Consider the following 26,920-nt stretch of genomic DNA (forward strand, 5'->3'; position numbering starts at 1 on the left):
CGCACTGAAAATGAAACAATTCTGCCTCCAGGACAATCCATGTAATATATTGCTTTGCACAGCACTCGCCAGCCGCTGCACTGCCTCTTGCGCGTGTACATCCGTCCATCTGATGTCGGGGATGCCCGACCCATCGCAACCCATCGCAACCCTTCGCAACCCTTCGCAACCAATTCGCAACCCCGTCCTGCCGTCATCCGTCCAAACCAACCCTATCGGCCTCGTTCAATGCGTTCCATCCATCATCCCCCTTCATGTTTACGCAGACGGAGACTTGTGCTGGTACCCGTCTGCGGCCGCTGAGCTGCTCCATCATGTTGCTACCAGTTTGTGTAAAAACCGACCCGTGCTAGCGAGCATCCTGCAACTCGATGTTATCGCCGATGACGTAGGCCGCGATATGGTCTGCGATACAGCCTGCTTGCAGCTTCTATCGCAGCCCATTACGCAGCTCCCGAGGTAATGCTCACAGGCCGGAACACCATCGTAGGGCATGTCGCGATACGGCAGACTATGGGCAAGTCGACACTAACACCGGTCATGTCGGCTCCCCGTAAGCTCGCAACATCCGCAGCTCCTTACCCCAAGCTGGATGCCTTGCCCGAGGTGACGTTGAACAACCAACCTGAACAACCAACCCTATTTCTCGGTGCTAAGACAAGCTAAGCCCGTTGACGGAGTTTTTGGTAGAATCGCCATTTCTGTGGCTCACTGGAACTTGTCGAAACACTATAGTTGCGTGCTGTTATGGATATATTCACTGCAACGCACACATGCATCATCATCGTGTCACTCGGCACAGAAAGGGGGGCAGAGCCTTTCTGGGCTTTTTCCCACCCAGCTGTATCGCACGGTCCTGTTCCCCTTTCTATTCCTGCTTCGGTCGTGAGAGGCGTCTGATATACTTGCGAATCCGTGTATATCAAGCTGCTCTGCCTTCCGCCCGCCCTTTGCTTTTGTGGTGATCCTTAAGCCTGTTATTTCCCAAGTCAGTCCAGGACCATCCTCCCCGCTGTGCAAAAGTAGTCTGCAGAATGAAGCTCGCAACATGGGCTTTGGCGACCATTTCCACTGCGTTGGCTGCGCCAACCAACTCATCCCGATTTCTCTGTACGTTTGGCGCCTCTCCACCTACCCCAAGGGCGAGCTAGTGATTGACTCACCTCATGATCCGTCTAGGGTTCGGTGCCAGTCAGTCCGGCGCCGAGTTTGGCGGTGACTGTATCCCGGGAACTCTTGGCCGGGACTACACCTGGCCCAAGGCTGCCAGCATCCAGACGCTTCGCCGTGCGGGCATGAACACGTTCCGCGTGCCCTTCCGGATGGAAAGGCTTGTACCGAACAAGATGACGGGTAGTCCGGATCCAAAGTACCTGGGGTCGCTGAAAGCCACCGTCGAGACCATCACCCGCCTTGGTGCGTATGCGGTTGTTGACCCGCATAACAGCGGCCGATAGTAAGATCTTGTTTCCTTCTCGTGCCAAACTCCGGATGCGGACTGACACGAGTGGCCCAACCCAGCTATGGCAACATCATCACTTCCACGGCCGACTTTGCGGCGTTCTGGACCACCGTTGCCAAGGTGTTTGCCAAAAATCCAAAGGTCATTTTCGACACCAGTGCGTCAAACCAAGGAGTGCACCCCGTCCCTTTGCTCTTTCTTGTTCTTCTTCATCATCTTTTCTCCTCTTTCTCTTCCTTTTTTCTTTTTCTTTTTTTTGGATTTTCCGCACTGCCACTTGGTGTAAACCCGGCTAATCCAATGCTCAAAAACAGACAACGAGTACTATGGTCTCAACCAGACTCTCGTCCTGAAGCTCAACCAGGCTGCCATCAACGCTATCCGGGCCGCCGGCGCCACGTCCCAGTACATCTTTGTAGAGGGCAACGCCTGGTCCGGCGCTTGGAGCTGGACAGCCACCAACGACAACCTCAAGCATCTCAAGGATCCCAAAAACAAGATTGTCTACGAAATGCACCAGTACCTCGATGCTGACTCGTCTGGAACTTCCCCCAACTGCGTCAGCTCCACCATCGGACAAGACCGCATCAAGGAAGCCACCAAGTGGCTCCGGGTTAACAAGAAGAAGGGCGTCATTGGCGAATATGCCGCTGGCCCCAACAGCGTCTGCCACGACGCCGTCAAGGGACTCCTCGACACCATGGCCAAGAACGCTGATGTCTGGAAAGGTGCCATCTGGTGGGGAGCCGGCCCCTGGTGGGGGAACTATCAGTTCAGCCTCGAGCCTCCTTATGGTGCTGCGTACTCCAACTTCTTGACCATCTTGAAGGGTTATGCTCCGTCGGCGTCCTCTCGCTCGCATTCCCTTGCCGCATCTGCTGTCTCCAAGAATGTCGAGAATATCGAGGAAGTCGAGGATGTCGAGGAAGTCGAGGATGTCGAGGGTGTCGAGGGTGCCAAGGATGTCAAGGATGCCGTCGAGAAAACACAAAGCACCCCGCTTGTGGTGGACGTGTGAGGTGGTGACTTGAACGTGGTCCGTCTGTCTGTTTACTTTGTCGCTCGCTGTCAACGGTAAACGAAATCCTCAGTCTTTCCCACGCTGTAGCTTCATGTTGGTTTCTTTCTTCAATTTTGTTTCCAGCCCGCAGCCTGCTTACGAGTCAGTCTCTACTGTATTTCAATGTTGGTAGAGCGGCGGTTGTATCATGTCTTTGGCCTCTTTGTATGATGTCTGTTTTTCAAACAAATAGTACCTTGTTCGTCTACGATTCTGGTACCAGTGTAGAAAGTGTAGAATTCGCATACACGTTCGGCTGAAGCTACAGGCAGTTCCCTTGACCCATCTTTCAACGGAAGCGCTGGCGTGTCACATCTCGTCCCGTAGCCTGCTAATGTCATGGATGAAGTCATTTGGCGCCACGACAAGTCGCCAACGTCGCACAGCATAGTTGTTAGCTGTCTTGTCTGCCTGGAGGACTCGCCCTGTCAGCAACCTGGCCTCAATTAGTAAAGCTGATGTTGCTCGCTTCTCCATCTTCAATCCCTCTATCCAACGATTTAATGATCATCGGAAGGCGCATGTTCCGTCTTGGGATGTCCTTGTTCTTGATGCAAAGAGGCAGGCTGTTTGTCTCGATTTCGCCCGACGCGACACCCACCCAGCCCTTGCATGATTGACTGTGACGAGCCTAGAGGGGCCCTACTCTCCGGCAGATTTCCTCAATTTTCCTAGCAGATAAGCAGTTTCCATTTCCAAGAGCGACCAGCCGAGAAAGATGACGAGGGACATGAGTCACCAAACATGTGATCCGTAACAGTTATTATATTAGGTGCCTTAGGAGGCAGGTAGCACCGGGGAACAGCTGCACCCGCCAGACCTGGCAACTGCCATCGACAGCTGTCTCGACCCCCAACCATGCCCGCCCTACGGAGGACGGTCCGCCCATCCAAGGCAGTCCCCCTGTCATTGGATTTCATTGGACGTAGCAGACGTGCACTTGGTTGGACCCACCCACTTTACGCGTGCTCCCGCCATCTTTATCACAAGCGCGCCTGACGGCTTTTTGCTGCTCAGCGTAAAGGGCTTGTCACCAAAACCTCCAAAATAGCTGGTACCGTCTGCCTCGCACACCCGGCATGGTGACCCTAGAGGAAGTATCGGGACTCATCCCCAAAAATTCGACGTAGGTTTATTTTTCTCGACGTCCCTTCTTGTCTGACGGTCCTTGAACCTAGCGACGGCGCCCACGCCACGCCTACTCGTGTCGCCGACTCCTATAAGTCCCTCTGCACGTTCCAACTCGACAAGAACCGCTCCTATAAGCAGCAGTATGGAGACATGTATTTCCTCCGCCTCGCCAAGATCAAACCCGCCGTGGAACAAGTCGCCGCCAAAGCATGGGAAGGCACGAAAATCGGCGGGGAGGAAGTGAAGAAAGTTGAGCGCGTGCTCGACGTCCGGCAGGGAGAACTGTGCTGGGTAGCTGGCACAATATACATGGACATGCCCCTTAAACCCAACATTCTCGAGGACGTTTCCAAAGACGTAAGATATCCCATTCTGCACGTCTCTCGGCCCTAATGCTCCAGGAACCCAATCATCTGAAGAAAAAGAGAATGGGCGACTCCAATGTATTCCAGTGTGCTCTTCCTCGCCTTGTTCCCTGCTCAATACGCTAACAGGCAGGCGTGCAGAAATGGATCTCGGCCCCCATCAACAGCCAAGAGCCGTACTTTTCTCTGGACGGGTCTGATCAGACCATGCTTGAAGACGACTCCGGCCGTATTCGTCTCGTCGGCGACCTCTTGGAAAAGGTTCCCCTCGTCACGGGCTGTATTGTAGCCGTCATGGGGACCGAGAATAGCAGTGGAGAGTTTGAAATAATCGACATCAAGTTCCCGGACCTGCCACCACAGCCCGAGAGATGGTCCCTGTCAAAGCCAGGATCCACAAACGGAAAGGGCAAGTCCGCGCGGAAAATTGACCGGGTTGAAGACGAAGGCTCGGGCTCGGATGAAGAAATGTCTGATTGCCAGCCCGGGAAAAAAATTGCCGTTGTTTCCGGGCTGTTCTTCTCTACTATGGATGCCGACCATGCCATGGAACTCGCCCTGCTTCAGGAATACCTTCTCGGCGAGGCACTTTCCGCCAACGACCAGGCCGAAGTCGCGAACATAAGCCGCCTCATCATCGCTGGAGACTCCATTTCTACGGCCGCGCCCGATCGCAAACAAGCCTTGCCCCTGGAGAAGAAGGCGAATAAAAAGTACGGGTACGACTCCAGCGCTTACAACGCCATGCCCGTCCAACTATTTGATGAGTATATCGATGATCTTCTCCCCTCGATACCCATAACGCTGCTTCCTGGAGCACAGGATCCCGCCAATGCCAGTTATCCCCAGCAACCTATCCATATGGCCATGCTACGCAACGCAAAACTGTACGCGCCGGATCCCACAGCCAAAAAACAACCAGGATGGCTCGATTCTGTTACAAATCCGTGGGAGGCAGAAATCGAAGGGTGGAGAGTACTGGGCACGGGTGGGCAAAACGTTGACGACGTGTTCAGATATGTCGATAGTGACGATAGACTGGGCATGATGGAGGCCATGTGTCGCTGGAGATGTTGCGCCCCGACAGCACCAGACACATTGTGTAAGTTGGGTCATCCACGCTGGTGTTTTTCCACGGCGGTTACCTGAGGAGCTGTACGACTGACTACTTCCTAGGGAGCTATCCGTTCCAGGAGGATGACCCCTTTGTTATGAAAACGTGTCCGCATCTTTTTTTCGTAGGATGCCAGCCGGAATTCTCAACAAAGGTCATTACCGGACCCGAAGGTCAAGCCGTTCGACTCGTTACTGTTCCATCCTTTGCCGACACGAAAGAGGTGGTGCTTGTGGATATGGAAACATTGGAAGTGTCGGTAGTTAGTTTCGCAAAATATGACGGGGACAACTCGAAATGATGGGAGATTAAATCGACCCTCATGAACTAGAATTGCAGCATCTACGAAGTGTCTACGGCTAACTACCCAGCCAAATAGAAAACTTGGCAAGACAATTGTCAATTTCTATATATATAAAAAAAAAAAAGACGCTTCCCGCCAGTAGTCGATGCGCGCAACCATCATCAGCTCAGAACGCCTCATCATCGTCCCGCGTCTCCCGCTCCAGGAATTTTTCGCAAAACTCGGAGAATCTAGGGGCCAGCGAGCCCAACGCCTCTCTTGCTGCTTGACACTTTTTCCATCTCTGTTCCTGCATAGCCATGTCATGCTTCCACGGGTCCCTCCCGGTGCGGCTCACCAATCTCATGATACGCGCGCAGGTGAGATCTATGGTGAAGCCGCGGCCGGGGAAGAGGCTAGCACCGGTTTGGTACTTTGTCGATATGTCGATGCGCAGAAAACGGCAGTCCACGGATAGGATTGCCTTCATGGTGACAGAGTCCTTGTCGAAGAAGTCTGCGAAGGTGAAGCAGCCGAATCCGTCTTGGCCGCCAATGGCATCCCACTCCGGGGCTACTCGTATCGTGAGTGTTTGGATATTCGTCGGCGAGCTGGGCGCGGACGAGGGCGTGGTCTTCTTGCCCTTGTATGCGAAGGGCTTCAGGGCCGCAGCCATCAATTTCTTGGTGGACCGTGAGAACATGTTCTTCTCTGCCTCAATGGCAATGTTTCGAAACAAGTGGAGATATTTGCCAACCTTGATGTCGTCGTCGTCATCGGCAGGTTTCGCGGCTCGGCGGGGTCTTCGTCGTCGAGGACGAGTGGGGGCGACACTTTCTTCTTGCCATTCCGAGTCGTCGTGGCTGCCATCCGCGGCATCGTCGAGGTCCTCATATCCAGCTTCGTCGTCAGCACTGGTGCTCATGGGGAGCCTTGCGCCGTCCTGGTCGAGTAGGGCGACTCGGTCAACATCCGTGACGCCTTTGTTGCTGTCCCTCATTAGATACAGAAACGTGTTGCAGCCGTACAAGACGCCGATTGCTTCATTGTAGACGCGGCGGCATGTGCGTAAGATGCTGGTTGGTATGGCAAGCCCTTGACGCTTGTATACGATCTTCCAGTGGCCCCGGACGCGAACGGCTTTGTCTGACACCAGGAGTTCTTTATAGATGAGGTATCGAATCTCGCCGGGGAGCCTGTCCAAGTCGGACGGTGGGCGTTTGGGCTCGGATTTTGCACGAGTCCTCGTGTGGTTTGCGGAACGCCGTTTGGCCACGGAGCGTGGCGGCGGCGAAGGAGCACAGTTGCTTTCGTCTTGATCATTGTTAGGAGTCGCGGGTTCGTCGTCATTCTCTTCGTCTTGGTCCCATCCCTCGTCGTCTGCGGGCGTTGCGCCGTCATCCGATGGGTCTGGGATGCGGGGGGGGCGAGCTTTCTTCACGGGTGCTCTCAGCAGTGGTAGCGGCGCCAATTCCTAATTGTCGTCCTCCCGATACTTTGCTAATAGAAGGCTCCAGTTTAGCAGTTCAGGCGGCATGCTCGTCGCAGCATCGCTTGCCCCTGCTGGATTTGGCCCTGCTGGATTTGCCGACTTGTTGCTTGCTGGTTTGCCGGCCATGCCACAACTGGCCGGCGCCCTACTACCCTGTTTCACATCGGCTTGGCTGGTTGCGGAGTCCATCGGCTCACACGAGTTTTCTCGCAGTCTCACAGGGTTTGGGTTTTGACAGGGAGCTTTGCGCGAAACCCGTCGGCATTGAGGGAGGTGGTTCGCCATGGCTGTCGACCGACTTTACACAGGCGAGCCTGGCGCCCAAAGCCAGGTCTTGGGCAAGTTCTGTTTCCTGGTGTTGAGGGCTTGAGTCAATGGATTGCTTGCGACTTGGCTGGAGCACTGGCGCTCCCATGGTGCCTTGCGAGCGAAGGGTGTTGGACCTGGGGAGAAGAAGCACGCGCGGAAGCCGGGAGGGGGGGAATGCGACGCAGAGTTCAGCAAAATCCCCCTTTGCAAAGCTAGAGTTTTCGAGCAGATTGAAGCTGGCAGGAAAGGTCACCAAAAGGAAATGAGAACAAGGGATAGGGCCGGAGGATGAAGTGATTGATGTATGTACCTGTTGAGCAAGGCAGTCAATCCCTCGGGCAGCTGGCAGCTGGCAGCTGGCTATGTGGCAGTCGGTTGAAGGCGGCGTGTGTGGGCGCAGGTGGCCGGGTGGCTGGCTTGGCTGCAACAGACTCACCGTGAGCCAGACGACTTCTTTTTTTTTTTCTATCTATCTTTCTTTCTTTCTTTTTTCTCTCAATCTTTTTTTGTTTTTTTTGTGGCTGGCAACCTGCAAGTGACCGAGGGAGCAAGGCCAAAGAGTACGGCTGATAAATAATAGCCCTGCAAAGGATGGTTGATATTGGGTTTCGTCTCCAGATATCGAGATGCAGCATACATTATTGCTGTCAACACCCAGCCTCGACAACGCGCCAACTTGAGCTGGCTGACCTGCTGACCTGACCTGACAACCCCTGAGGCTAGGCGAGAAAATCATGTAAAACTCCCATTCGACCCGACACGCAACTTCTGTTGAGACTCTGGCTCTGACAACTCGGTAGAACCGGCTTGCAATTTACCTCTCCGTCGTCAATTTACCTCTCGGTCGTGTCGGCAAGGTCAGGGCAGGGCCAAGTTGGTAGTTATTGGACAATTACACACAGTTCAGACAATCCGGGAGAAAGAAAGCGTGTGGTCCGTCCGGCACGGTGGGAGCAATGCTCGGAATCCGCAGTCAGCATCGCGCTTGACGGCGCATGCGCAGATGCTGACTGCGTGGTTCTGCGTTACTTTGATTTGATCCAAACCAAGATGGATTGACGGACGCGACGACGCATGACAAGACAAGCCGCGCAGGCTTCCGATCCAACGGCGCACGGGGATTTGCTTATCTTGCGGTCAAGCTCGGGGACGGGCATGCCGTCTCCCGTGTTGGGTCAGTCACATCCGATAAAGCTATTTTTAATTTATAAAAAAAAGCCCCCCGTGTGCGCATTCCAGCGGCGCAGAGATATCATCTCTACGACAACGACGAAATTTGGGTGGCCGGGCCCTGGACTCCTGCGCCCTGGCCCGGTGGTGATTAGGGGCTCTGCGACGCAGGAGGGACCAGACTGCAGATTGCTTCAATGCTTGCTTGTTGGTCTCTGAGCCAACTCTGGCCCCCCGTGTTCGAAGGGGATCGGATTCATCCAGCTGTCCAAGGCGTGTTGTGTTGAGAGACGGGGGGCGGCGCGCAGTCGAGCCACAAACGCCGAACTATGTCCGAACGATTTGATTGAATTGATGTCGTGGCGGTTGCCTGCACGGGCGCATCGTGCTCGGCGGCGATGGCGGAACGGACAGGACAAGGCCATCCATTCAATGGCCCAAAATAAGCTCGCTCGAGCACCACAACGTCCGTCGTTGCTTTTTCCTTTTTCCTTGGTTTCCTTCTTTTGTTGCCATTTTCTTTTCTTTTTCTTTTTTCTTTTCCTCCCCCTTCCCCACTGGCCTCTCGTTTTTTTTCCCTCCCGCCCACTCATCCACGCCCACCCCCTCCCCCAACACAAACACAAAACACAAATACACACACCCCCCCCCACCCCACCCCACCCCAACACGCCTCAATTGGGGCCCCCGGACAGTGGTGGGGCCCGGAAGCTGGATCGTAATCCCCTTTTAGGAGGCTTTTACCCTATAACTTGGGTTTGATTACCCCATAGAATCTAATTTTTACCCTATAACAACGTAATATGGCGCATGAAGCTTCCCAACGGGGCATAACCCAGACCGCTAGAGGAGCCCGAAGTGACAGGGAGGGAGGTGGCATGAGGCGACGCATCAAACACTTGCAAAAAGTCAAGTCCAACTCCGTCCGTACCTTTTAGTTAGCCTCGGAGTCCAGGTCGGTGCGGAATTGATGTCAAGCGCTTATCCCTCAACCGGCATTAACCCTGGGACCGCGCGCGCGGTGCCAATCGAGCGAGACTTTTCGATTCGCCCATGCCTATGCCTGAATCTGGGCCGGAGCCCTCCCCGTGAAGCTGCTGGGTGAGCGCTGATGACAAACAAGGCTGAGAGCGAGCGCAGCAAGATTTTTCCTTTTCCTCGTCAGCCTGACCTCACTTGACCATTGACCATTGACCGTTGACCGTTGAGCAAGGCGACCAACTCTGGACTGTGGAAGCCCTCACCAGGAAGAGACATGGGAAAGTGCTCTCCCCGCTCTTGCCCGCCCGCCCGCTCCTTCATGTCCTTTTTTTTTTTTTTTTTTTTTTTTTTTTTTCGTTTTTCTGTTTCCAGCTCGCATCTTGCAGCTTGCATTGCAACTTGGAACTCGCAGCTTGCACTCCCGCATTCCCGGCATCATCATCATGGCTTGTTTCTTATCACGACTTTGCCTTTGCTCCAGCCTTTGCTCCAGCAACAGAAATAACTGCCCTATCAACGGGTTTCCCTCCACCACGAGTTCGCGAGCGTGTTATCAGGATAGAGACACCCACCTGTCTCCGTATCGCCGAGGCCGTGCGTGCTCCCCTCCCCGACTTAAAACAGAAGCCAAGCTCTGGAATCTGTCTGCTCAGAACATCAACACAAACAGACACAAACAGACACAAACAGAGCCATCGATTCACCCAATGACAACTCGCACGATCAATCCGACCACCTTCTCCACAGTGAATCTCGTCCCAAAACGGGCCCGCTGCCCAGTGCCCAGTGCACAGTGCCCGCCCACCGCAGGTTATTACTTTGCAGCGCGCTGCTGTTAAACTTGCCACGCTCGGCTTAGGGTTATCTGCACGCGGGGTGTGTGGGGACGTACGACTCACAACCCTCACAACTTCACCACGGATTCGTTTGCGCGGCAACTGGCTAGCGACCTCAAACTTTGTTAGCCGGCAAAAGAGTCCGACCAAATGTCGTCGCAATCAGCCCGAAAGACATCATCAACTTCCCCGTTGTCACTGCGACAACCTTGGGATGGCTAGCCGTGTACATGAACATGACTTTAGAGTTTGTTATCTGCATCCTTGCCAAATGGCGAATCTCAGGTGGCCAGGGCAGCCTTATCTTTCTGAATTGTACGAGAATACAGAGTACAGATGCAAGTACGGACCCGGGAGTACAAAGTACACACCCAGTGAAATATGACGGCACGAAAGGGGAGCTGTCCCGTCCACACGAACTCGAATAAGGGAGTCAAAGTTTCAAGAAAAATCCTCTTACTAGTCGTACACGCCCCCCCCCCCCTTCTTTCACCCCCGGGGACTAAAGTGCTGCTCGTGGTGAGGTGTGTGTTTGAATACTTGCCTCTTAGCACATTCTCTCCACGTGGAAGCAAGTACCTTGGAGGCCACCGCCGTGGACAACCTCCCCGGTCGGCTTCCGGCGGATACATACCTGCGTAACGAACTGAAAAGCTAGGGACTCAGAGCCCGTCTTGTGGAAACACTTATATCAAGGCCGTCGCCCACTGTTTAACCCACTCATCACCGCTATCGACAGTATTTGAAACACACGAGTCTTCAACATTCTCAATCGGTAGCGGTTGGCTTTCTCTTCAACACATCGGGATCCTTTTCAACTGGCCCGCTCCCGCTCCCGCTCACGTCAGTGTCGCTCTCTTGTGTGGGACACAGGCGCAAACACTCGTTTCTTGATCCTGTTGGCTTCCCTTACGGTCCAAGATGGGCTCCCTCGGCTGTGAACCCAAGCTGCCCTGGAACAAGACTCCTTGCGTCTTGAGTCCTCAGCTTACTCGCATTGCAGGTTGGTTAGTTGACACCACCAATCTCTCTGTCCCGAGGCCTGCGTGAAGACGAGGCTTGAGAAAACGTCACTGACAGTGGGTTTTTTTTTTTTTTTTTTTTTTTTTTTTTTTTTTTTTTTGTTTGTTTTGGGCCAGCAACATCTACCTGAAGCTCGACAACCTTCAACCCAGTGGATCTTTCAAGTCCCGTGGGATTGGAAACCTCATGACCCGCGCCGTTGCCGAGAGCCCTGGCCATGTTCATTTCTACTGCTCTTCTGGCGGCAACGCGGGTCTTGCTTGCGCCACGTCGGCCGTTGCTCTTCAGCGACCTGCCACGATTGTCATTCCCATGACCACGTCGGAGATGATGAAGAACAAGCTGCTGGACCTCGGAGTCGAAGTTCACCAGACCGGCAAGAACCTGGCTGCTGCCGACGAGTACCTCCGCACAGAGCTGCTGGCCAAGGATCCCCACGGGGTCTATGTGCCCCCGTTTGACCACCCCCACGTCTGGGACGGCGCGTCGACGATTATCCCCGAGCTACGAGATCAGATGGATGAGCCCATTGACGCCATCGTGTGCAGCGTCGGAGGCGGCGGCCTGTTCAACGGCCTCATGCAGGGAATCGAGAGCTTCCCCTGGTCTGGCTCCAAGCCCGAGGTGGTTGGCGTCGAGACGCTGGGCGCCGACAGCATGAACGCCTCTCTGAGGGCCAATGCCCACATTACTCTGCCGGAAATCACGTCCATTGCGACGTCGCTCGGTTGCTCCCGCGTGTCTGCCGAGACGTGGAAATGGTGCCAGTATCCCAACACCCACAGTCTGGTTGTGACGGATGCCGATGCTGCCATCAGCTGCGTGCGCTTCGCCGACGACGCTCGCCATCTGGTCGAGGTGTCTTGCGGCGCCGCCTTGGCCACCGTGTACAGGGGCGACTTGCGCGACCGGCTCGGACGCGGCCTCGGCGACGCCGAGTGGGCTCGCAAGAACATTGTCCTCATTGTGTGCGGTGGTTCCGGCGTCACTCTTGGCATTCTCAACCAATATGTTCGGGAGTACGCATCCAAGACGCCCATCAAGGTCTAGGTTTCACTGGCGTCGTGATTATTTTTTTTGTAACTATTTTTTCTTTGGTTCTTTTTTGCTTTTTTCTTGCTTCTTCTTCTGGGATTGTTTTAGACATGTAAGCGGGTTGAGATTTTTATGCATGAATGTGTATGGGCATCAAGAAAGTACCTGGGGACAAAACAAGTTTTAATGAGACGGAAACTTTCGCGGCGCGACTGACGGGGCATCTGATGTACATGTATATTCTGGTCTGACGACCATAGACAAAGAATCACGCAAAACGAGCCGAGGCGCTGATGGAGGCGCCCTCGCCCACGCTGCCGGCACGCCGATGCCGGAGTGTATTCACAGTAGTTTTTTTTTTGTAGTTTCATCATCGCGAAGCCAACAGCGGGGCTCAATGTGACGGAGCGCATCCATGATGCCGACCTCCCCTCTCTGGTCGGCATGACCATGACCACGACCACGACCACGACCATGACCAGCAACGGAAACGTCGTCAATTGTCTAGACAGAAACATGCCCTCGCAGCGGGCACCATCCCCCCCCCCCTCTCTCTCTACCCGCGCCGCTTAACCGCCTTGCGCTCCTCCACAAACGCCCCCACGATGCGCTGCAGGTCCGGGTTCCGCCTCGCCAGCAGCACCACATCCTCAGTCGTCACGTTCGCCCTGCCCGCGTGGTTGGCAAAGCTCTCCAGGTCGACGGCCACGTTCTCTGCCCCTGCCCCGCCTCCCCGCGCGTCGGCGTCAGCGCTGGTTCCTGTCCCGGGGGCGCGCCGGAGGAGGAAAAAAAAAAGGGGGGGTGTGGAAGGGGGGGGGGTCTGCTCTTGCCGATCTGCGTCCAGACCATCTCGGTCAGGGCCCCTATGAACTGCGGGGTGGCGTTGCGGTTGCGCCGGAGGCATTCCTCGTCGACGATGCGGCCGACGGCGAACCAGAGGGCGGCTTTGAGGCGCTGCGGGGGTGGGCGGTTAGTCGGTTGCTGTCGGGGGGGGGGAGGGGGGGTTGGCTACCTCGCGGGCGTCGTGGTCGGCCATGGAGGGCGGGATGAAGGGATGGAGGTTTGATGGAGAAAGGGTTGGTGATGAAGGGTGGGGTGGGGCGGTGATGGTGATGCGATGGATGGATGGATGGATGCGTGGGACTGGCCAGCTGGACTGGGTGGTGTCGGTGGGTAAACAGGACATGATAGAGAGAGAAGGAAAAATTGCCAATCATGGCTTTATGCGCCAGACGAATAGCAACAAGAGCAGACAAACCCGGTCCTTGGTCGAGCTAAAAAGTGTCATCGAGTATCCCCTTCTTACCAGACGTGTCTTGACCGATGAGCAGGTAACCCTTGTGCTTCTTCTTAAGCCTCAAAGTGATGCGCTTATAAAAAGATATTCTTTTATTTCTCTTACCAGACGTATATTATATAGAGCAGACAGACAAACCTTGAACCCTTCTTCGTCTTCATCGAGCCAAGAAATGATCGAGTATACAAATAACCAAACACATACATACACAGCTTCTTCTTACATGCCATCATATATTTTGCCCTCTTTCAGCGCGCACACGCGCATCATCATCATCATCATCGTCGTCATCACCATCACCATCACCATCACCATCTTTTCCTTTGCTCTCTGCCCTGTGGCGCCTCCCCGCCGCCAGAGCCGCGTCGAGATGCGGCCGTTTGCTGCTGCTTCTTCTTCTTGTAAACCGACAGTCTGTTGCTGGCGCCGCAGTACGCGGCTTCGCTGCCCGCGCAGAGCATCCCGCATTCCGCAGCCGGAGCCGCGGCGGACGAGGCATCCAGCTTGTTTCCGCAGTAGCACTCTCGTCCGTACTCGGTGCCAAAGTAGTCGTAGTCCTTGCACCAGTTGGCGCACACCTCGTTGGTCATGTCGTCCTGCGCCAGGCTCGATGCCCCCAAGGCGCGCGTTCCGTTGCCCTCCGTCTGGCACCCTACCAGGGCGTAGTCCCCGACGGCAGCCGCTTGCTCGGGATTGCCAGTCGTCACGTTCGGGTTCCGGTACAGCTCCAGACGGCTGGCGCTGCCGCAGTACTGGTACGGGTCGCCGGAGCATGCCATGTTGCACTCCTCCGAGGGCGCCGACTTGCTGCCGCCCGTCAGGTAGCTGCCGCAGTAGCACTCGCTCCCGTACTCGGTGCCAAAGTACTTGTACGACTTGCAGAACGTCGCGCAGGCCTCCAGCGTCATCTTGTCGCTCGTTGTAAAGTTTTGCTTGAGCGCTCGGGCGTCGTTGCCCTCGGCCCAGCAACCCACCAGCGTATATGGCGACACGTTGGCCTTGTGGCTCAACGTGGCCGTAGGGGTGGCTGAGGCGGGAGCGCTGGTGGTTGAGTATAATGCAAGCCGGTTGCTGCCGCCGCAGTACTCGCCCGCATCGCCTCCGCAAACCATGTTGCACTCACCGACAGAGGCTTCTGCGCTGGACTTGTCAATCGAGTTTCCGCAATAGCCTAGCATCGTGTGTGTCAGTGCCCAGGAGGCTAAAACCGCGCCCGAAACAGAGGGGAGGGAAGGGGAATAAGAGGGAAAGAAAACGAGCTGACTCGTCCCGGCAACTTACATTCGCGACCGTACTCGGTACCCCAGTAAGTATAAGCGCTGCAGTAGGCGGCGCACTTCTCCAGAGTCATGGTGTCGTTGGCAAATCCAACTCCTCCACTTAGAGCCCGAGCACCGACGCCTTCGCTCCAGCAAGAAACATACTTGTACCCGCCGACGGTCGCGCGGTGCGTGGGGGCTCCAGCTTGCGTGCTCGAAGGCTGGTCCGCGGACGTGGTGGCGACGGTGCCGTTGGCCGCGGGGGAAGGCACGGATCCGGAGCTCGAAGCGGTTGTGGGATTGTCACGCGGCTCCTGCGGCTTCCAACCTCCGCAGGCCCTGGCGCCTGCGAAGGCGGCGCAGGTCCCGCCAATGTGGGTGACTGGCTTGAAAGTGTCGGCCTTGTCCCCGGCAATGACGTCGACTCGAGATTGGTAGGGCGAGCCACCGGGGACGTGGAAGTCGGCGGAGAACAAGGTGTACTTGCCGGCACAGGTGTCCTTTCTGAGGGGCACGACGGTGTTCTCCAAGTGAGGAACAGGACTGTTGGGCTGGGGTACCTTGTACCAGATGCTGGCCTTGGCGCCGTTGCCAGCCACATCGTTGCGGACGGCAGCTACAACGGTGAGGACGCCAGACTTGCCTGAGATGCAGCTTTGAGGCGCCTGGAACAAGACGTCGTCTTGAAGAGGGTAGCCCTTTCCATTGTTGTCGTGCAGCTTGCTTGTGCCGTCGGCCTTGTTGACGGTCACGGTGAAGGAGGAAATACCTTGGGAGGCGGGGATGACTGCCTCGATTGGGTAGAAGCTGAAGGTATCGTCAAACCCCTTGCCTACCCCTTGGACGGTGCTCGTGAAGGTGCACGAGCTGGATCCGCAGTCGGCCGACCCCTTCCGGTTTTTGTAGGTGATGGCAACAGACTTGATTGCATCGGCGCCGAGACCGGTGGTCCTGACGCGAATATAGCCCGTGAACTGGAGGCTCTTTCCGCCATTCGTGAGCGTGAGCTGAAGATCCACAGGCTTGACGGTGTAGGGAGCGATGGGGTCAGTCAGATAGACTCCGGGAGGCACCACGTTGATCATCTTCTCCAAGACGCCCTGGCACGAATTCTTGAAGGTGTCGGGGTCGGCCAGGGTCGACATGGTCTTGTTGCCGTCAATGTTGTACACCTTGAAGTCGGAGTTCTTGTGGATCCTGACCGAGTTGCCGACGACGAGGGGGTTGCGCGTGGTTCCAGAAAGGTACTCGGTCACAACCTTGTTGTCAAAGAAGGTGTCTGTGGAATCCAGCGGCGCGTTGCCATTCACAACGCCCCGGGGGGGCATCAGCTCGGGGAACTCGGGAGCATGGACACCTCCGATGGTGTGGCCACAAGCCGTAACCCTGATCATCTCCTCGGCGTTGAAACCCATGCGGTCAAACTGTTGCAGGAGCGTCTGGGGCGAATTCTGGGGCTGAGGCACGCCCATGGGGCCGGGTCCATGAGCGTCCTTCCTACCGGCACGGAAAGGGACGATGGGACCGCCAGGGCCGCCGCAGGACCGAACAGACATGTAGACTCCTAGAGCCAGCAAATCGGCCAGGCTGGAGCGACTTGTCACGTAGGGTCCCATGAACGTCAGTGTCGTCCTGTGCCCGGGGCCCGTGTTCTCGCCGTTGTCCAGTTCGTACTGCAGGGAAGCATCGAGACCACCGATTTTGAAATAGGTGTTGGCGGTTGACATGTCATGGAATGCGGATCGGAGCCACTCGGCGGCAGCATGTCGACCCGGACCTGAAGTTTCGCTGGAGCAGGGATGCACAGTGTCGGCAAATTTGCGGGATCGAAACGATTTGATCTGGAACATGATCTCCTCGAGTTCGTCAACGTTGGAAGGCCACGTTCGGTCCGCCGCAGCGGATCCAGCCAGGCCAAGCAGGCCAAGCAAAACGGGTGAGAGTCTCATTGCCGTTGTCGAAGGGAAGCGCAGAAACGGTGAAGCAGTTCAACTTGAGCGAATCAGGGTGCTTTCGCTGTTTCAGCCTCGGGTATTTAAAGCCGGAAAACTATGGCACATTGAGAGCTGCTGCAAGCAAGCAAAGCAAGCAGTTTCTTTTCTTGCTCTCTTTTTATCTTTTTCTTCTAAAAAAGCAAAGGGGCCAATAAGGCGAGTGAAATCCACATGCGGATTGAACGAACGGCGACGATTCGAGACGAAACAAACCGGACCTCCAGGGAGAGAGCGAAAGAGGATTATTAAAGGCCTGAAGAATCACACCAGAACCGAAAAGAGGAGGGGAAAAAAAAGAAAATCTAGCCTGCTCATCATGAACGGGATAGAAACGGGTGACGGCAACATGGTCGGATTACGATTTCAGTCGTCATGCATGCACATCGAGAATTGGCCAGGAGCCAGGCACCAAGCGCCGAAGAGGGCCAGGCGCCCGCCAAGGCCCAGCCTGAAATTTCAATGCGTTTCCGTACGGCGAGGCAACATTGCGGTGCGGTGCGGTGCGGTGCGGTGCGGAGCACATGGGGTTGGCCGTTGTCGAACCGGGTGGAGGGATGGGAAGGGGGAGGGGGGGGGGGTTGGTTTGTGCGAAAGGAGCTGTGAGAAGTCTCTTGACCATGTGGTACGGATGCATTATTGACTCCCCTGTCTGCCGGTGGCTCGTATTCTTGGTTATTTTGGTGCACCATGGGTGGGTGACCATGCATTAGCCGCCCAGGGGTCGTGGCCCTCTTTGGGTCGTCGGGTTGGTGGCGTCTGATTGTACAGAGTCCAGACTAGAAGCACGGGTGAGCCGCAGCACTCCCAAGGATATCCCTGTTCCATTGTTTCTTTATTCCTTTGTGTCGTTGTCTTTCGGCGCTGGCAGCTCGCAGTAGCCGTATCGGACGGAGCATCTCGGCCCAGGCTGGCTGGCTGTCTACGAGCGTGACGGTTGGCCGCCAAAATTCCTCTTTTGGACCCGACGCCGGACTCTGATGATGAATCCCCTGTTCCAGGATGACGGCCCCGCGTCTTCTTGGCAGTTGATTGATGAGCTATACCACACCGCGTACGGCATGGGTCAGTAGTTTTGACCGGTTCCCACTGGTGCATTTCCGGGTCTGCGAGTCCAGACTCACTCCAGAGCGGGTGAGGGGGGGGGGGGGGGGGTCGTTGGGAGGAATAAATTCAGCTGTGCGCGTTGCCGATTGCTTTTCATTTGCCTATGGCTATTGATGATTGGACTGCTTGCTCCGTGCATTCATGTTGCAGGTCATGTCATAAGGCACGTATTCCAGGATGCCCTAGACGTCGCTGGACGCAACACGACAGGTTTGCCCTGCCCAGGTGGCTGTCGATGGGTAGAGGGATTGGCCCACTGACTCCGGAGTTATCCATCGCGGTGTGGGCGGCCGAATCATGTCCCATCCAAGGGGGGAAGCGAGGCGGCTGTTTGGAGGTCAAGGCTTCCCTTGCCGCTCGTACGTAGCTGTAGCTGCAAGCTGGCGTTGTTGAAGGACGCGGATGGACCGAGGTGGACGCGGATGGAGAGTAGAGAGCACTACATAGTGTAGCATGGAAGCACGGAAGTTGCTGGTGCTGGTGAAAATGACCAGACATTTGATGGACCCAAAGGGGGTCGACTGTGGTCGACTGTGGTGCCACATAAAAGCCCCCCTCCCTGGACCCCCCCAGCACATTACTATGTACTACATACCAGGTGGGCAATCACGAGGGGCCACAAGGGCCAGGCACCACAAAGGGCCCCGCTAAGGCACCACAAAGGCACCACCACAAAGGCACCACCAAGGTACCACCAATAGGCAAGGTATCATCAATATGTTCTGTGTAATAATAAAAGGCACCGCAAAAGCCAAGAAACCCACACCACGCGACTTGCCATCAAACTAGATGGACGACTGGTCAGCAAGGGCTGGGGGTTGCCAAGATGGGCTCCATTCGAGAAAGCTAACCAGGTCTGACTGAGACCTCTGCACGGAGTCCTACTCCGTAGATGACTGACTCCAAGATTTGAACGCGGGGATGCTGCTTCATCAGTTTCACTCCGTTGGTCAAAATCGTCACCATCACTGGGCAATTAGGTACAACGTAACGACGGCGAGCTTTCTTCCGCCACGCCTGGGAGGAGAGGTTGGGTGGGGGTGGAGGGGGGTGATGAGTGGCGGGGCAACCTTGTTGCTCCCTCGCGCCAGCTGGCCGCACCTGAGCCGCACCTGCTGCCTGTGCCTGCACCTGCGTCTGCGCCTGCGTCTGCGCCTTGCGCCGCACCTGAGCCATCTTCCCATCTGTGCTCCGGAAGGTGCGCCATCTTCGCCCGATGTGGCGGCAGGGAAACCCGCACCTGACCGCCCCCAACAAACCACAAACTCTTCCAGAGCTGCAAAATATTGCCTTCACAAGACAGTAATAAATCCAGCCAAGTCCGTCATTCCTACGATGCGATGCCGGCCAGCTCAGCTCCCAAAGCTCCCAATAGCCCCGTCTCGTCCTGTTCCAACGCATCTGCCCCGTCTGGAACCGGATGGCGCCTCCGCCTGGTTGGCGGGCCCAGTCAGCCAAGCTCAAGCCAGCAAGCCCTGGTTTGGTCAGGGACCTTCCTTTTTGCTGCATCGCATATGCATGGTTCAAATCCGATAGCTCGAGCATGCAGACTTCCAGATTCGAGACTGGAGGAGCCTCCTCCAGCCTCGCTCGTCACCCCATAGACGCGGACGGGTCGACCCTTGCGAGCCGCCACTTTGCTCCTTCAGTGCGTCATGCAGACCATTATTGGGTCATCGCAAAGGCGCACGCAAATCAACGCTTTTCCCCGTCTTCCGTAACAGGTAGGTGGTATTTGACGTACGGAATCTTTTTTTTTCTTTTTCTTTTTTTTCCTTTTTTTTTTTTTTGCCCAGGGCCTCTCGCCTTGTCATGAACTGATTGTTGCACAAATAGCCTCAATATTCAATAGCCCAGCCTGGTTCCCCTGTTTTCATGACATGTTTACGCCCAAGAAGAGAGCAAAAGAGGTAACTGGCAGGAGGAGGCTTCAACTTACTCCGTAGGGTCTTTGACGCATGCAACCTTACCTTGCACATATCGGTCGGTGCCCTCGTCATCCTTCCTACTCTGATTCTCTTACCAAGTCTCCGCCCAGCTCCTCACCTGATCTGGTTTCTCCTTCTCTGTCAACATCGGAGCAAAGATGGCCGTGGAAGCAGGTGACTGATGTTTCAATCGTAAATGCTCTCTGCGGCTCGGATATCATCAAGACATAATTCGTACGCACCGCACCGGAGCTGTCTCCCGCAGGGCTTTCATCAGTACAAGATGTAAGATGTCTCGGCTCGGCCTTCGGCGCGTGGTGGCGCGAACTGAGGGACCGATTGGCCGGAAACAACCCCACCCCAGGCAGCCAATCACGGCCGGGATGTTTCTCATCCTGTCTCGATGCACCCACCCACCGTGTTGTCTAGATTTCGTATTTTCGTCGTCACTGCACCCACTGGTTCCTGAAAGAAGTCAGCCACTCCACGGACTATCCTGTGTCGGTAACAGTACTCCGCATAACACAACACTATTGTCCTTGGGATAATTGTCCTTGGGATAATCGTGCAGCCACAAACACGTCGTTGAATGGAATCGAAGTCCTCAATCTAAACCAAATCCGCATACGGAGTACTCGGCACTAAAATTTATGCATAACCTATTAAGCAAACTGGGGGTGCCCCAGCCCCGTTAGGGAGTGAGACAAAAAAAAAAAAAAAAGAACTCTCCAGGGCGTGATTCGAACACGCGACATTCTGATTGAGCCGATTCCATTACAGTCAGACGCCATAAACCAACTAGACTACCCAGAGATCTGGTCTTGAGCAATGGGGGAAAAATTGCTGTACTTGCTTCAGTTGATCGGGCGGCCCGAATTTCTGGAAATACTGGTTTGGCGAGGGCTTCACATTTCACAGAGTCAACAGAATCGCCGGCTCTCAAGTGGTCCAGACGCTAACTTGTGGTTGGTGGGGCTTGAAGGTCCGTCTGTGGTGGTTCCCGAATCCATTGACCTTTCTACGGCGGCTCTTGCACTAGTCTGCGCTCCTCCTGGCTGGCCCAACACGGACGCGCAAGGCTGTGGCTCGGATGGGGTGGCCCATCCCAAACGCCACACCCAATCACACCAATCACACCAATCACACCACCCATCATTGCCCAGCGCAGCACCCCAAATACTGCACAGCCACAGACACGCCGCTGCATCACCACACTGCCCTCCTCCCCAGCCACAAATCTTTCGTCATCCCGCCCCGGATTGGAGGCCTCCTTCCATCATGGCCTGACTATCGAATCAAGTGTAGCCCGACGACACCCAAGCTTTAATCGGGCATGGCTTCAAGCCTTTGGGTTTTGGAGGGGGGGGGGGGAACATCAGCGACAATGCGAGTTCCTTCTGTGGATGGCAACTGGACAGACCACAGTCCAGACGCTGCTTGGCTGGGCGATGGCGAAGAAAGGCTGCCCCGATTCGGATCTCCATCATCGCTCCATCTGTCGGTCCCTGCTTCCTGTTGCGTCGCAATGTCGGCAACCTCTCAAGACCACCCAATGACTGCAACGGGTGGCTAAATCTTTGCTCGGCATGGATTGCATCATACACTCTGTCAAGTCGAGGAAAGAAGCCATCAATGCTTTCAACACCTATGCCGGGCTTTTAAACCCACAACTCATCCCAACCACCTCACTCAGTACTGCAACCCCCTTCGTCCTTCTCCCCAAGGTTTCCGGTCTCACCATACGGCCTTTCTTGGCGTCTTCTACGATACAGAAGAAGTCTTCTTGCAACCTGTTGTAGTTGGCGGCCCCGTCCCCCTTCCTGCTTGGAACGCCATCTCGAGCGCCCGCACGATGGGTGCCAAGTCGGGCATGGCCCTCAAATCACTGCAATGGTTCTTCCGAGGCGTCCAGTTCCTCTGCGCCATCATCGTTCTCGGCATCTTCTCCTACTTTTTGGCGGCCTTGCATAACCACGACCTCCAAACTGACACGAGCGTCCGTGCCGTCGCGGGCATCTCGGGTGCTGCCGCCTTGTACACCCTCCTCGGACTCGTCTTCCTCTGCTGCGTGGCCGGGCTCACCTTCACCTCCTTTGTCGCCATGGTCTTGGACTTCTGCTTCGCCGCTTGCTTCGTGTATGTTGCCGTCGTGAACAGGAACGGCGCCAGCACTTGCCGCGGCTATGTCGACACGCCCTTTGGCCGCGGACCATCGGGTGACACGGCGTCTGCGCCGGGCGGCTTCACGGCGCTGCCAAGCTTCCACACTGCCTGTCGGCTGCAGACGGCCTGTATGGCGGTATCCATCATTGCCATGTAGGTTGCAGCTCTCGTTCGACGACCACGACCAGGCTCGAGACAAGTCTAACCGCGGCGCAGTTTCTTCTTCATCTTCTCCATGCCCACGGAAATGGCTCTTGTCCGCCATCGTCGCAACGAGAAGATGTTTGGTCCGGGAGCCCAGAAAAGCTTCTTTTTCGGCCTGGGAACTCGACAGCGGGGTTTCTGGGGCCGATTCCGTCGTCGAAACAAGGGCGGTCTGTATGACGAAACGAGTCGTCTGCCCGAGCATACTCATCCTGACCAGCTGGCAGATTCTCGTCATAGTTACGCTACTGACCACACGGCCGTGAACCCAGACGGCCACGGCCTCGGCGCCGAGTATGTCAAGCAGGAGACGGGGTACGCTTACCAGCCTGGTGCGACGACGGTTCCTGCGCATGGCGGATGGCAAACTGCCGCCCTGATCAGACCTCCACCGGCCAGTTACAAATACGACGATGGGATTTACGAACATCCGTGAAAAAAACAAAACAACAAAAATAAAAATAGGAAATAAATAAAAATAAAACAATAGCATACGGATCAAGAGTCAAGCCGTTCCATCACGCCAACGAGACCTGAACCTAACAGTGGCGAGGTAGTTGAGTTATTGAATACTTAAAACACATCAAAACCAACCCCCCCGTCCACGCCGTTGTGACATGGCTACTGCTCAAGTAAAGTCGTCCGTTCGCTCAATGCCCTGATCAAGAACGGCAACGATTCGTAAACACACGTTCGTATTGATTAAAGTTCACTCGCATTGACCGATATTGGTACATGGCCGGCACCGTGTCTGTACTCTATACTTGATAAACCGGGCCAAAAGGTGCAGCGATAAAAAGTCAGTCGCCGTTGACAGCGCGCGGCAGTCCAAATCTCCCGAGGCTCTTGAGAGAAGAACAAGGAAATCCCCTGGCCTATCCCCCGACGTTCATTCGTTCCCACCAGCCTTTGTGAATAAAATGGCACGCCTTGGTCTTTGCAGCACGGCAGAAACTCAGGCCCACCCCTCCCCATGGTCCCAGTCGCTCATCTCGTCTCCCCTGTCGTCTGCCCACCCCCCTCCATCCAGCTTCTCCAACTCCCTGCTGAAGAAGTCGTGCTCCTCTCTCAAGGCCACCCTGATGTCCGGCGCAATCTGCTCAGGGTACCGCCGCACGTTGAACCAGTGCGTCAGACTCCGCAGCGCCTGCTCCAGGGGCAGCGCCGCGTCAACCTCGGCGTCCACGTCGCTGCCCGCCAGCCACTCGTCCCGCAGCTCCGGCCTGCAGTGCAGGTACACCGCCGTGATGACGCGCATGTTTGACTGGCGCCACTTGCGCCCGCAGTAGGGGACCTGGTTCTTGAACAGCTTGAGCGTGTAGAGGCGCAGCTCGGGCTGCGGCACGCGCAGCGACTTGCGCAGGATGGTGGACGACTTGTACTGCACGAGGAGGAGGTTCCTGTGCGCCTTGTTCTTGCAGGTCTTGTGGAGGACGCGGAGGTAGTTGATGAGGGAGAAGAAGTTGCGCCAGGAGAAGTCGGTGATGGGCTCCTCCGGGAGCGGGTTGACGGGGTAGCCGAGCTCGTCGACTTCCGGCCGCGAGGCGGCTTGGTCGTCGTCGTCGGCGCCTGCTTCTGGTCCGTCCGGAGCCTCTGGCTTGCCATGGGCGGCGGCCGGCGAGCGGTGCTTCCTGATGGGCGGGGGGGCGGCGTCGTCTTCGCTGTCGACTATGGCTTCTTGGCCGGACAGGTCCTGGGGTTTCTGGTCTGCAGCAGCCTTGTCCGCCTCGTCATCCTCCTCCTCCTCGGGGGGCGCGTCATTGCCGGTCCGGTCCTTGAACTTGGAACGCAAGTTGCAGAATTGAAAGAAGCTAGAAAAATAAAACAAGCGTCATGATAAAAACAGAAAAATCAGCTTCGAGTTGGCCCACGCGTTTGGGGAAGAACAAGGAGAAGTAGAAGAAGAAGAAGTAGAAGAAGAAGCAAAAAAAAAAAAAAACGGCAAAAATAGCGTCGCACCTGTTTTCGACTCGGTCCATCTTGCTGTCGACTACCTGCTGCACATCCTGATGCGCAAAGAGCTTCAGAACCAGGGGGACGTAGTTGGAGTCGAGGAGCAGCTGTGTAAGGTACTCGAATTTGAGCAGGTCTGCGCGCATGGTTAGCGCTCGTTCCGTTGAGACCCCCCTTCCCCCGGGTTCACTCACGGGATAAACGCAGCCACTTGAGCAGTAAAAGCAGTATTGCAGTGGTGGCCTTGGACGTGATCTCACGTGTTCGCGCTGCGTCAACCTCCTCGGGCGACGGATCCGCCTCGTCCTGCGCCGCCATCTGGGCGTTCGCATCGGAAGGTCTTGGTCCAGCATGGCCGCCGCCGCCGCCGCTCATTCCTGGGTTGTTGCCTCTCGTTGCCGCGCCGTTGGGCATCTGGCCGGCCTGCTGGGCCACAATAGCAGTCACGTTGACTAGTATTGGCCGGAGCAGGACAATGACCAGCGACTGCAAGTGTGGGAGTGCTTGTTTCTATTTGTTCCGAAAGCGCGTTAGCCAACATGGGAAACGGCAGCTCATCGTGAAGGCGTTTTTTTGTCTTCCTTTTTCTCTTGTCCTATGATTGATCGGTTTTTGCCAACGTGGCACTTACGTAGAATCTCTCAACTGCCTGCAGTCTTTGCTTGTCTCTGTCGGACAACCTTTCAGGGTGTGGCCCAAAGTCGACCTGGAACTCAGCATGGCTATGCGCCGTTGCCTTCTTTGGCTTGTCTTCGGCTCTGAGCTCTTTGAGAACTTCCCTCTCCTCCAGGGTTAGCTCGCTGAGATCGAGATTGTCAATGCCATCATCAGAGCCGTCGTCATCGGCCCAGCCTCGCTCGAATCTCAGGAATTGCTCTCGCTCCTCCCACATTTGCCGCGTGGCTCGTGTCATCCGGACCCTGGTTGAGAAGAGCTCGCCAGCTTCGAGAATCGAGGCGGGAATGTCGCTTCCTTCCCACCTGCGGCTGACGATTGAATCGTCGATTCCCGCCATTCCCTTTCCTCCAGCGCTGTTGCTAGTGGCATCTAGGGGAGGGTACATGAAGGGGAAATTTTGGTTGGTTTGGTAGTTTTGCTTCTTTCCCGACTTTCCACCAACGCCGGGGGATGGCGGCGGTGACGGCGCCGGCGTGGCAATGTGGACGGGTTGGTTCAGGATAGAAGCGCCGCCGTTTTGGGATTGCCCAGGGGTAGATATGATTCCGCCGGCGCCGTTATTCCGTACGAATTGACTCGGTATGGGGGGGAGAAGAGACGACGTGTTCTCATCCTCCAAAGGTATCAGGGGTTGCGGGGGAACGTATGCAGGATATTTCGATGTAATCTCTTGCCGAAAGACGTGATAGTCGAGGGGAGAGGCGGTAATTGTGTCCTTCTGAAGACCCTTGGTTTCGCTCATGGCGGCCTTGAGATCTGCCAGGTCCTTTGTCCCGCCAAAGACTAGGAGGATAGATTTCCAGAACAGCAGGAAAATCTAATTCCGAGTTTCAGTCGTCTTCCTCGTTCACTCCACCCACGCACATCGATAACAAGACGTACCTGTGTAAGCGGCATGGAATTTGACTCGTCCCAACGCAGTTTCGAAGTAGCAGTGAGCATAAAGTCGACCAAGGAAGGATCCAAGTCGACTGCATCAACCGCGCGGGGGGACACCCCCGGTTAGTCAGGCCACAACCTCCAAGACATTAACCGTCAAAGAAATTTGCTTACACAAAGCCTTGTGCGACAGAGACATGTCCGACGGACTATTTAGCGTCTCTTGAATGGCAATGTACATGATGGTCATGAGGTTCATGAGCTCGTCTTGTGCTTCTTGCGGGCTCGCCTGTTGTTGGGCATCTCCTGACCTTTGTCGTCGAAGAGTTAGCCAACAATCCTCTGCCGCCGCATTTGCCGGCCACTTTCCCCTTACCAATGCAGTTCGAAGCAGCTCCTCAGCGCATCCCATATGACGGGAATGCCTTCCAAAGAGGCCAAGCACTCCACACCGGCCTTGACAGCTTGCAGCTGGGACAAGCTCGCGATGGAGCGACCATCGCGGTCTGCAGCGTTGGGCATGGCTGTGTCTCCCCAACGGCCCAAGACCAGGTACACAAGCTTTCCGATCGATGCGGACCGCAGAGCCGCATCGTTGGATTGCACGCCTGCAATGGCAGCCTGTATGAACCTGGCTCTCATGTCGCGGTCGGCGTCGTCCCACGAGTGCTGCCCATCCGACTCCTGGCTCCAGTGCCATTCGAAGGCCCTTTGAGCGGCGTTGAGCCGAACCCACTGCCAGAACTGATAGACAAACCACTCGTCGATTTCCTCGGCATGGGGTCCCATGTCCGAGTAGGCAAAATTGTAGACGACGGGCTCGGCTCGGTTCACTTCGGCGACCATGCGGCGCAGCTGAAGCAGCGATAGGGAGTCGGTAGGGCCGGGGTTGCCGCTGTTATTCTGCTGCTGATGCTGCTGCTGCCGCTGCGGCTGAGGTTGCATGCCTTGCGCCGGGCCTGGTGCTCCCGCGAGGCCAGCTGGGAGTGAATGCCGTTGAAGGCCCGGTCTTGAGGGCGGCATTGGAACGGGAGGCTTGATGAGCTGTTCGGATCCTCTCACCCCGCCAGCAGCTTCACCCGTATCTGCCACGTCTTCAGTCGGGTTTGGCGGCTCAGGAGCGGACTCCTGGACCGGCCTGGCGGTCGACCACATGCTTGGGTTGAGGCTGCTGTGATGTCTGTGGCGGCGTCTGGTGGG

At 55.9% G+C, this 26,920-nt stretch overlaps 9 protein-coding genes across 9 annotated transcripts; 5 read left to right on the forward strand and 4 right to left on the reverse strand.

Annotated features, from left to right (window-relative positions):
• Positions 1-1,166: 1,166 nt before the first annotated feature.
• UV8b_03066 (uncharacterized protein) lies at positions 1,167-2,480 on the forward strand (the record flags this gene model as incomplete). Its single annotated transcript, XM_043140564.1, has 3 exons — positions 1,167-1,456; positions 1,522-1,619; positions 1,777-2,480. The coding sequence occupies 3 exons, from the start codon at positions 1,167-1,169 to the stop codon at positions 2,478-2,480; spliced, it is 1,092 nt and encodes a 363-aa protein (XP_042996498.1).
• Positions 2,481-3,601: 1,121 nt separating this feature from the next.
• On the forward strand, positions 3,602-5,433 carry UV8b_03067 (uncharacterized protein; the record flags this gene model as incomplete). The annotated part of the gene is made up of 4 exons (XM_043140565.1): positions 3,602-3,648; positions 3,701-4,010; positions 4,160-5,120; positions 5,195-5,433. 4 exons carry the CDS (start codon positions 3,602-3,604, stop codon positions 5,431-5,433), a joined length of 1,557 nt encoding a protein of 518 aa, XP_042996499.1.
• Positions 5,434-5,602: 169 nt separating this feature from the next.
• Positions 5,603-7,952, reverse strand: UV8b_03068 (uncharacterized protein; the record flags this gene model as incomplete). Its single annotated transcript, XM_043140566.1, has 4 exons — positions 5,603-6,825; positions 7,127-7,452; positions 7,527-7,565; positions 7,915-7,952. 4 exons carry the CDS (start codon positions 7,950-7,952, stop codon positions 5,603-5,605), a joined length of 1,626 nt encoding a protein of 541 aa, XP_042996500.1.
• A 3,172-nt stretch (positions 7,953-11,124) lies between these two features.
• On the forward strand, positions 11,125-12,276 carry UV8b_03069 (uncharacterized protein; the record flags this gene model as incomplete). Its single annotated transcript, XM_043140567.1, has 2 exons — positions 11,125-11,210; positions 11,343-12,276. The coding sequence occupies 2 exons, from the start codon at positions 11,125-11,127 to the stop codon at positions 12,274-12,276; spliced, it is 1,020 nt and encodes a 339-aa protein (XP_042996501.1).
• Positions 12,277-12,817: 541 nt separating this feature from the next.
• Positions 12,818-13,297, reverse strand: UV8b_03070 (uncharacterized protein; the record flags this gene model as incomplete). The annotated part of the gene is made up of 3 exons (XM_043140568.1): positions 12,818-12,975; positions 13,092-13,215; positions 13,274-13,297. 3 exons carry the CDS (start codon positions 13,295-13,297, stop codon positions 12,818-12,820), a joined length of 306 nt encoding a protein of 101 aa, XP_042996502.1.
• Positions 13,298-13,866: 569 nt separating this feature from the next.
• UV8b_03071 (uncharacterized protein) lies at positions 13,867-16,766 on the reverse strand (the record flags this gene model as incomplete). Its single annotated transcript, XM_043140569.1, has 2 exons — positions 13,867-14,729; positions 14,840-16,766. 2 exons carry the CDS (start codon positions 16,764-16,766, stop codon positions 13,867-13,869), a joined length of 2,790 nt encoding a protein of 929 aa, XP_042996503.1.
• Positions 16,767-21,227: 4,461 nt separating this feature from the next.
• On the forward strand, positions 21,228-21,416 carry UV8b_03072 (uncharacterized protein; the record flags this gene model as incomplete). Its single annotated transcript, XM_043140570.1, has 1 exon — positions 21,228-21,416. The coding sequence occupies one exon, from the start codon at positions 21,228-21,230 to the stop codon at positions 21,414-21,416; it is 189 nt and encodes a 62-aa protein (XP_042996504.1).
• Positions 21,417-21,695: 279 nt separating this feature from the next.
• UV8b_03073 (uncharacterized protein) lies at positions 21,696-22,646 on the forward strand (the record flags this gene model as incomplete). The annotated part of the gene is made up of 2 exons (XM_043140571.1): positions 21,696-22,159; positions 22,223-22,646. The coding sequence occupies 2 exons, from the start codon at positions 21,696-21,698 to the stop codon at positions 22,644-22,646; spliced, it is 888 nt and encodes a 295-aa protein (XP_042996505.1).
• Positions 22,647-23,165: 519 nt separating this feature from the next.
• UV8b_03074 (uncharacterized protein) lies at positions 23,166-26,875 on the reverse strand (the record flags this gene model as incomplete). Its single annotated transcript, XM_043140572.1, has 7 exons — positions 23,166-24,021; positions 24,170-24,299; positions 24,358-24,673; positions 24,795-25,658; positions 25,724-25,812; positions 25,895-26,031; positions 26,097-26,875. The coding sequence occupies 7 exons, from the start codon at positions 26,873-26,875 to the stop codon at positions 23,166-23,168; spliced, it is 3,171 nt and encodes a 1,056-aa protein (XP_042996506.1).
• Between the last annotated feature and the right edge of the window lie 45 nt (positions 26,876-26,920).

Source organism: Ustilaginoidea virens, chromosome 2, assembly GCF_000687475.1.
Source record: "Ustilaginoidea virens chromosome 2, complete sequence".
Classification (NCBI taxonomy): domain Eukaryota; kingdom Fungi; phylum Ascomycota; class Sordariomycetes; order Hypocreales; family Clavicipitaceae; genus Ustilaginoidea; species Ustilaginoidea virens.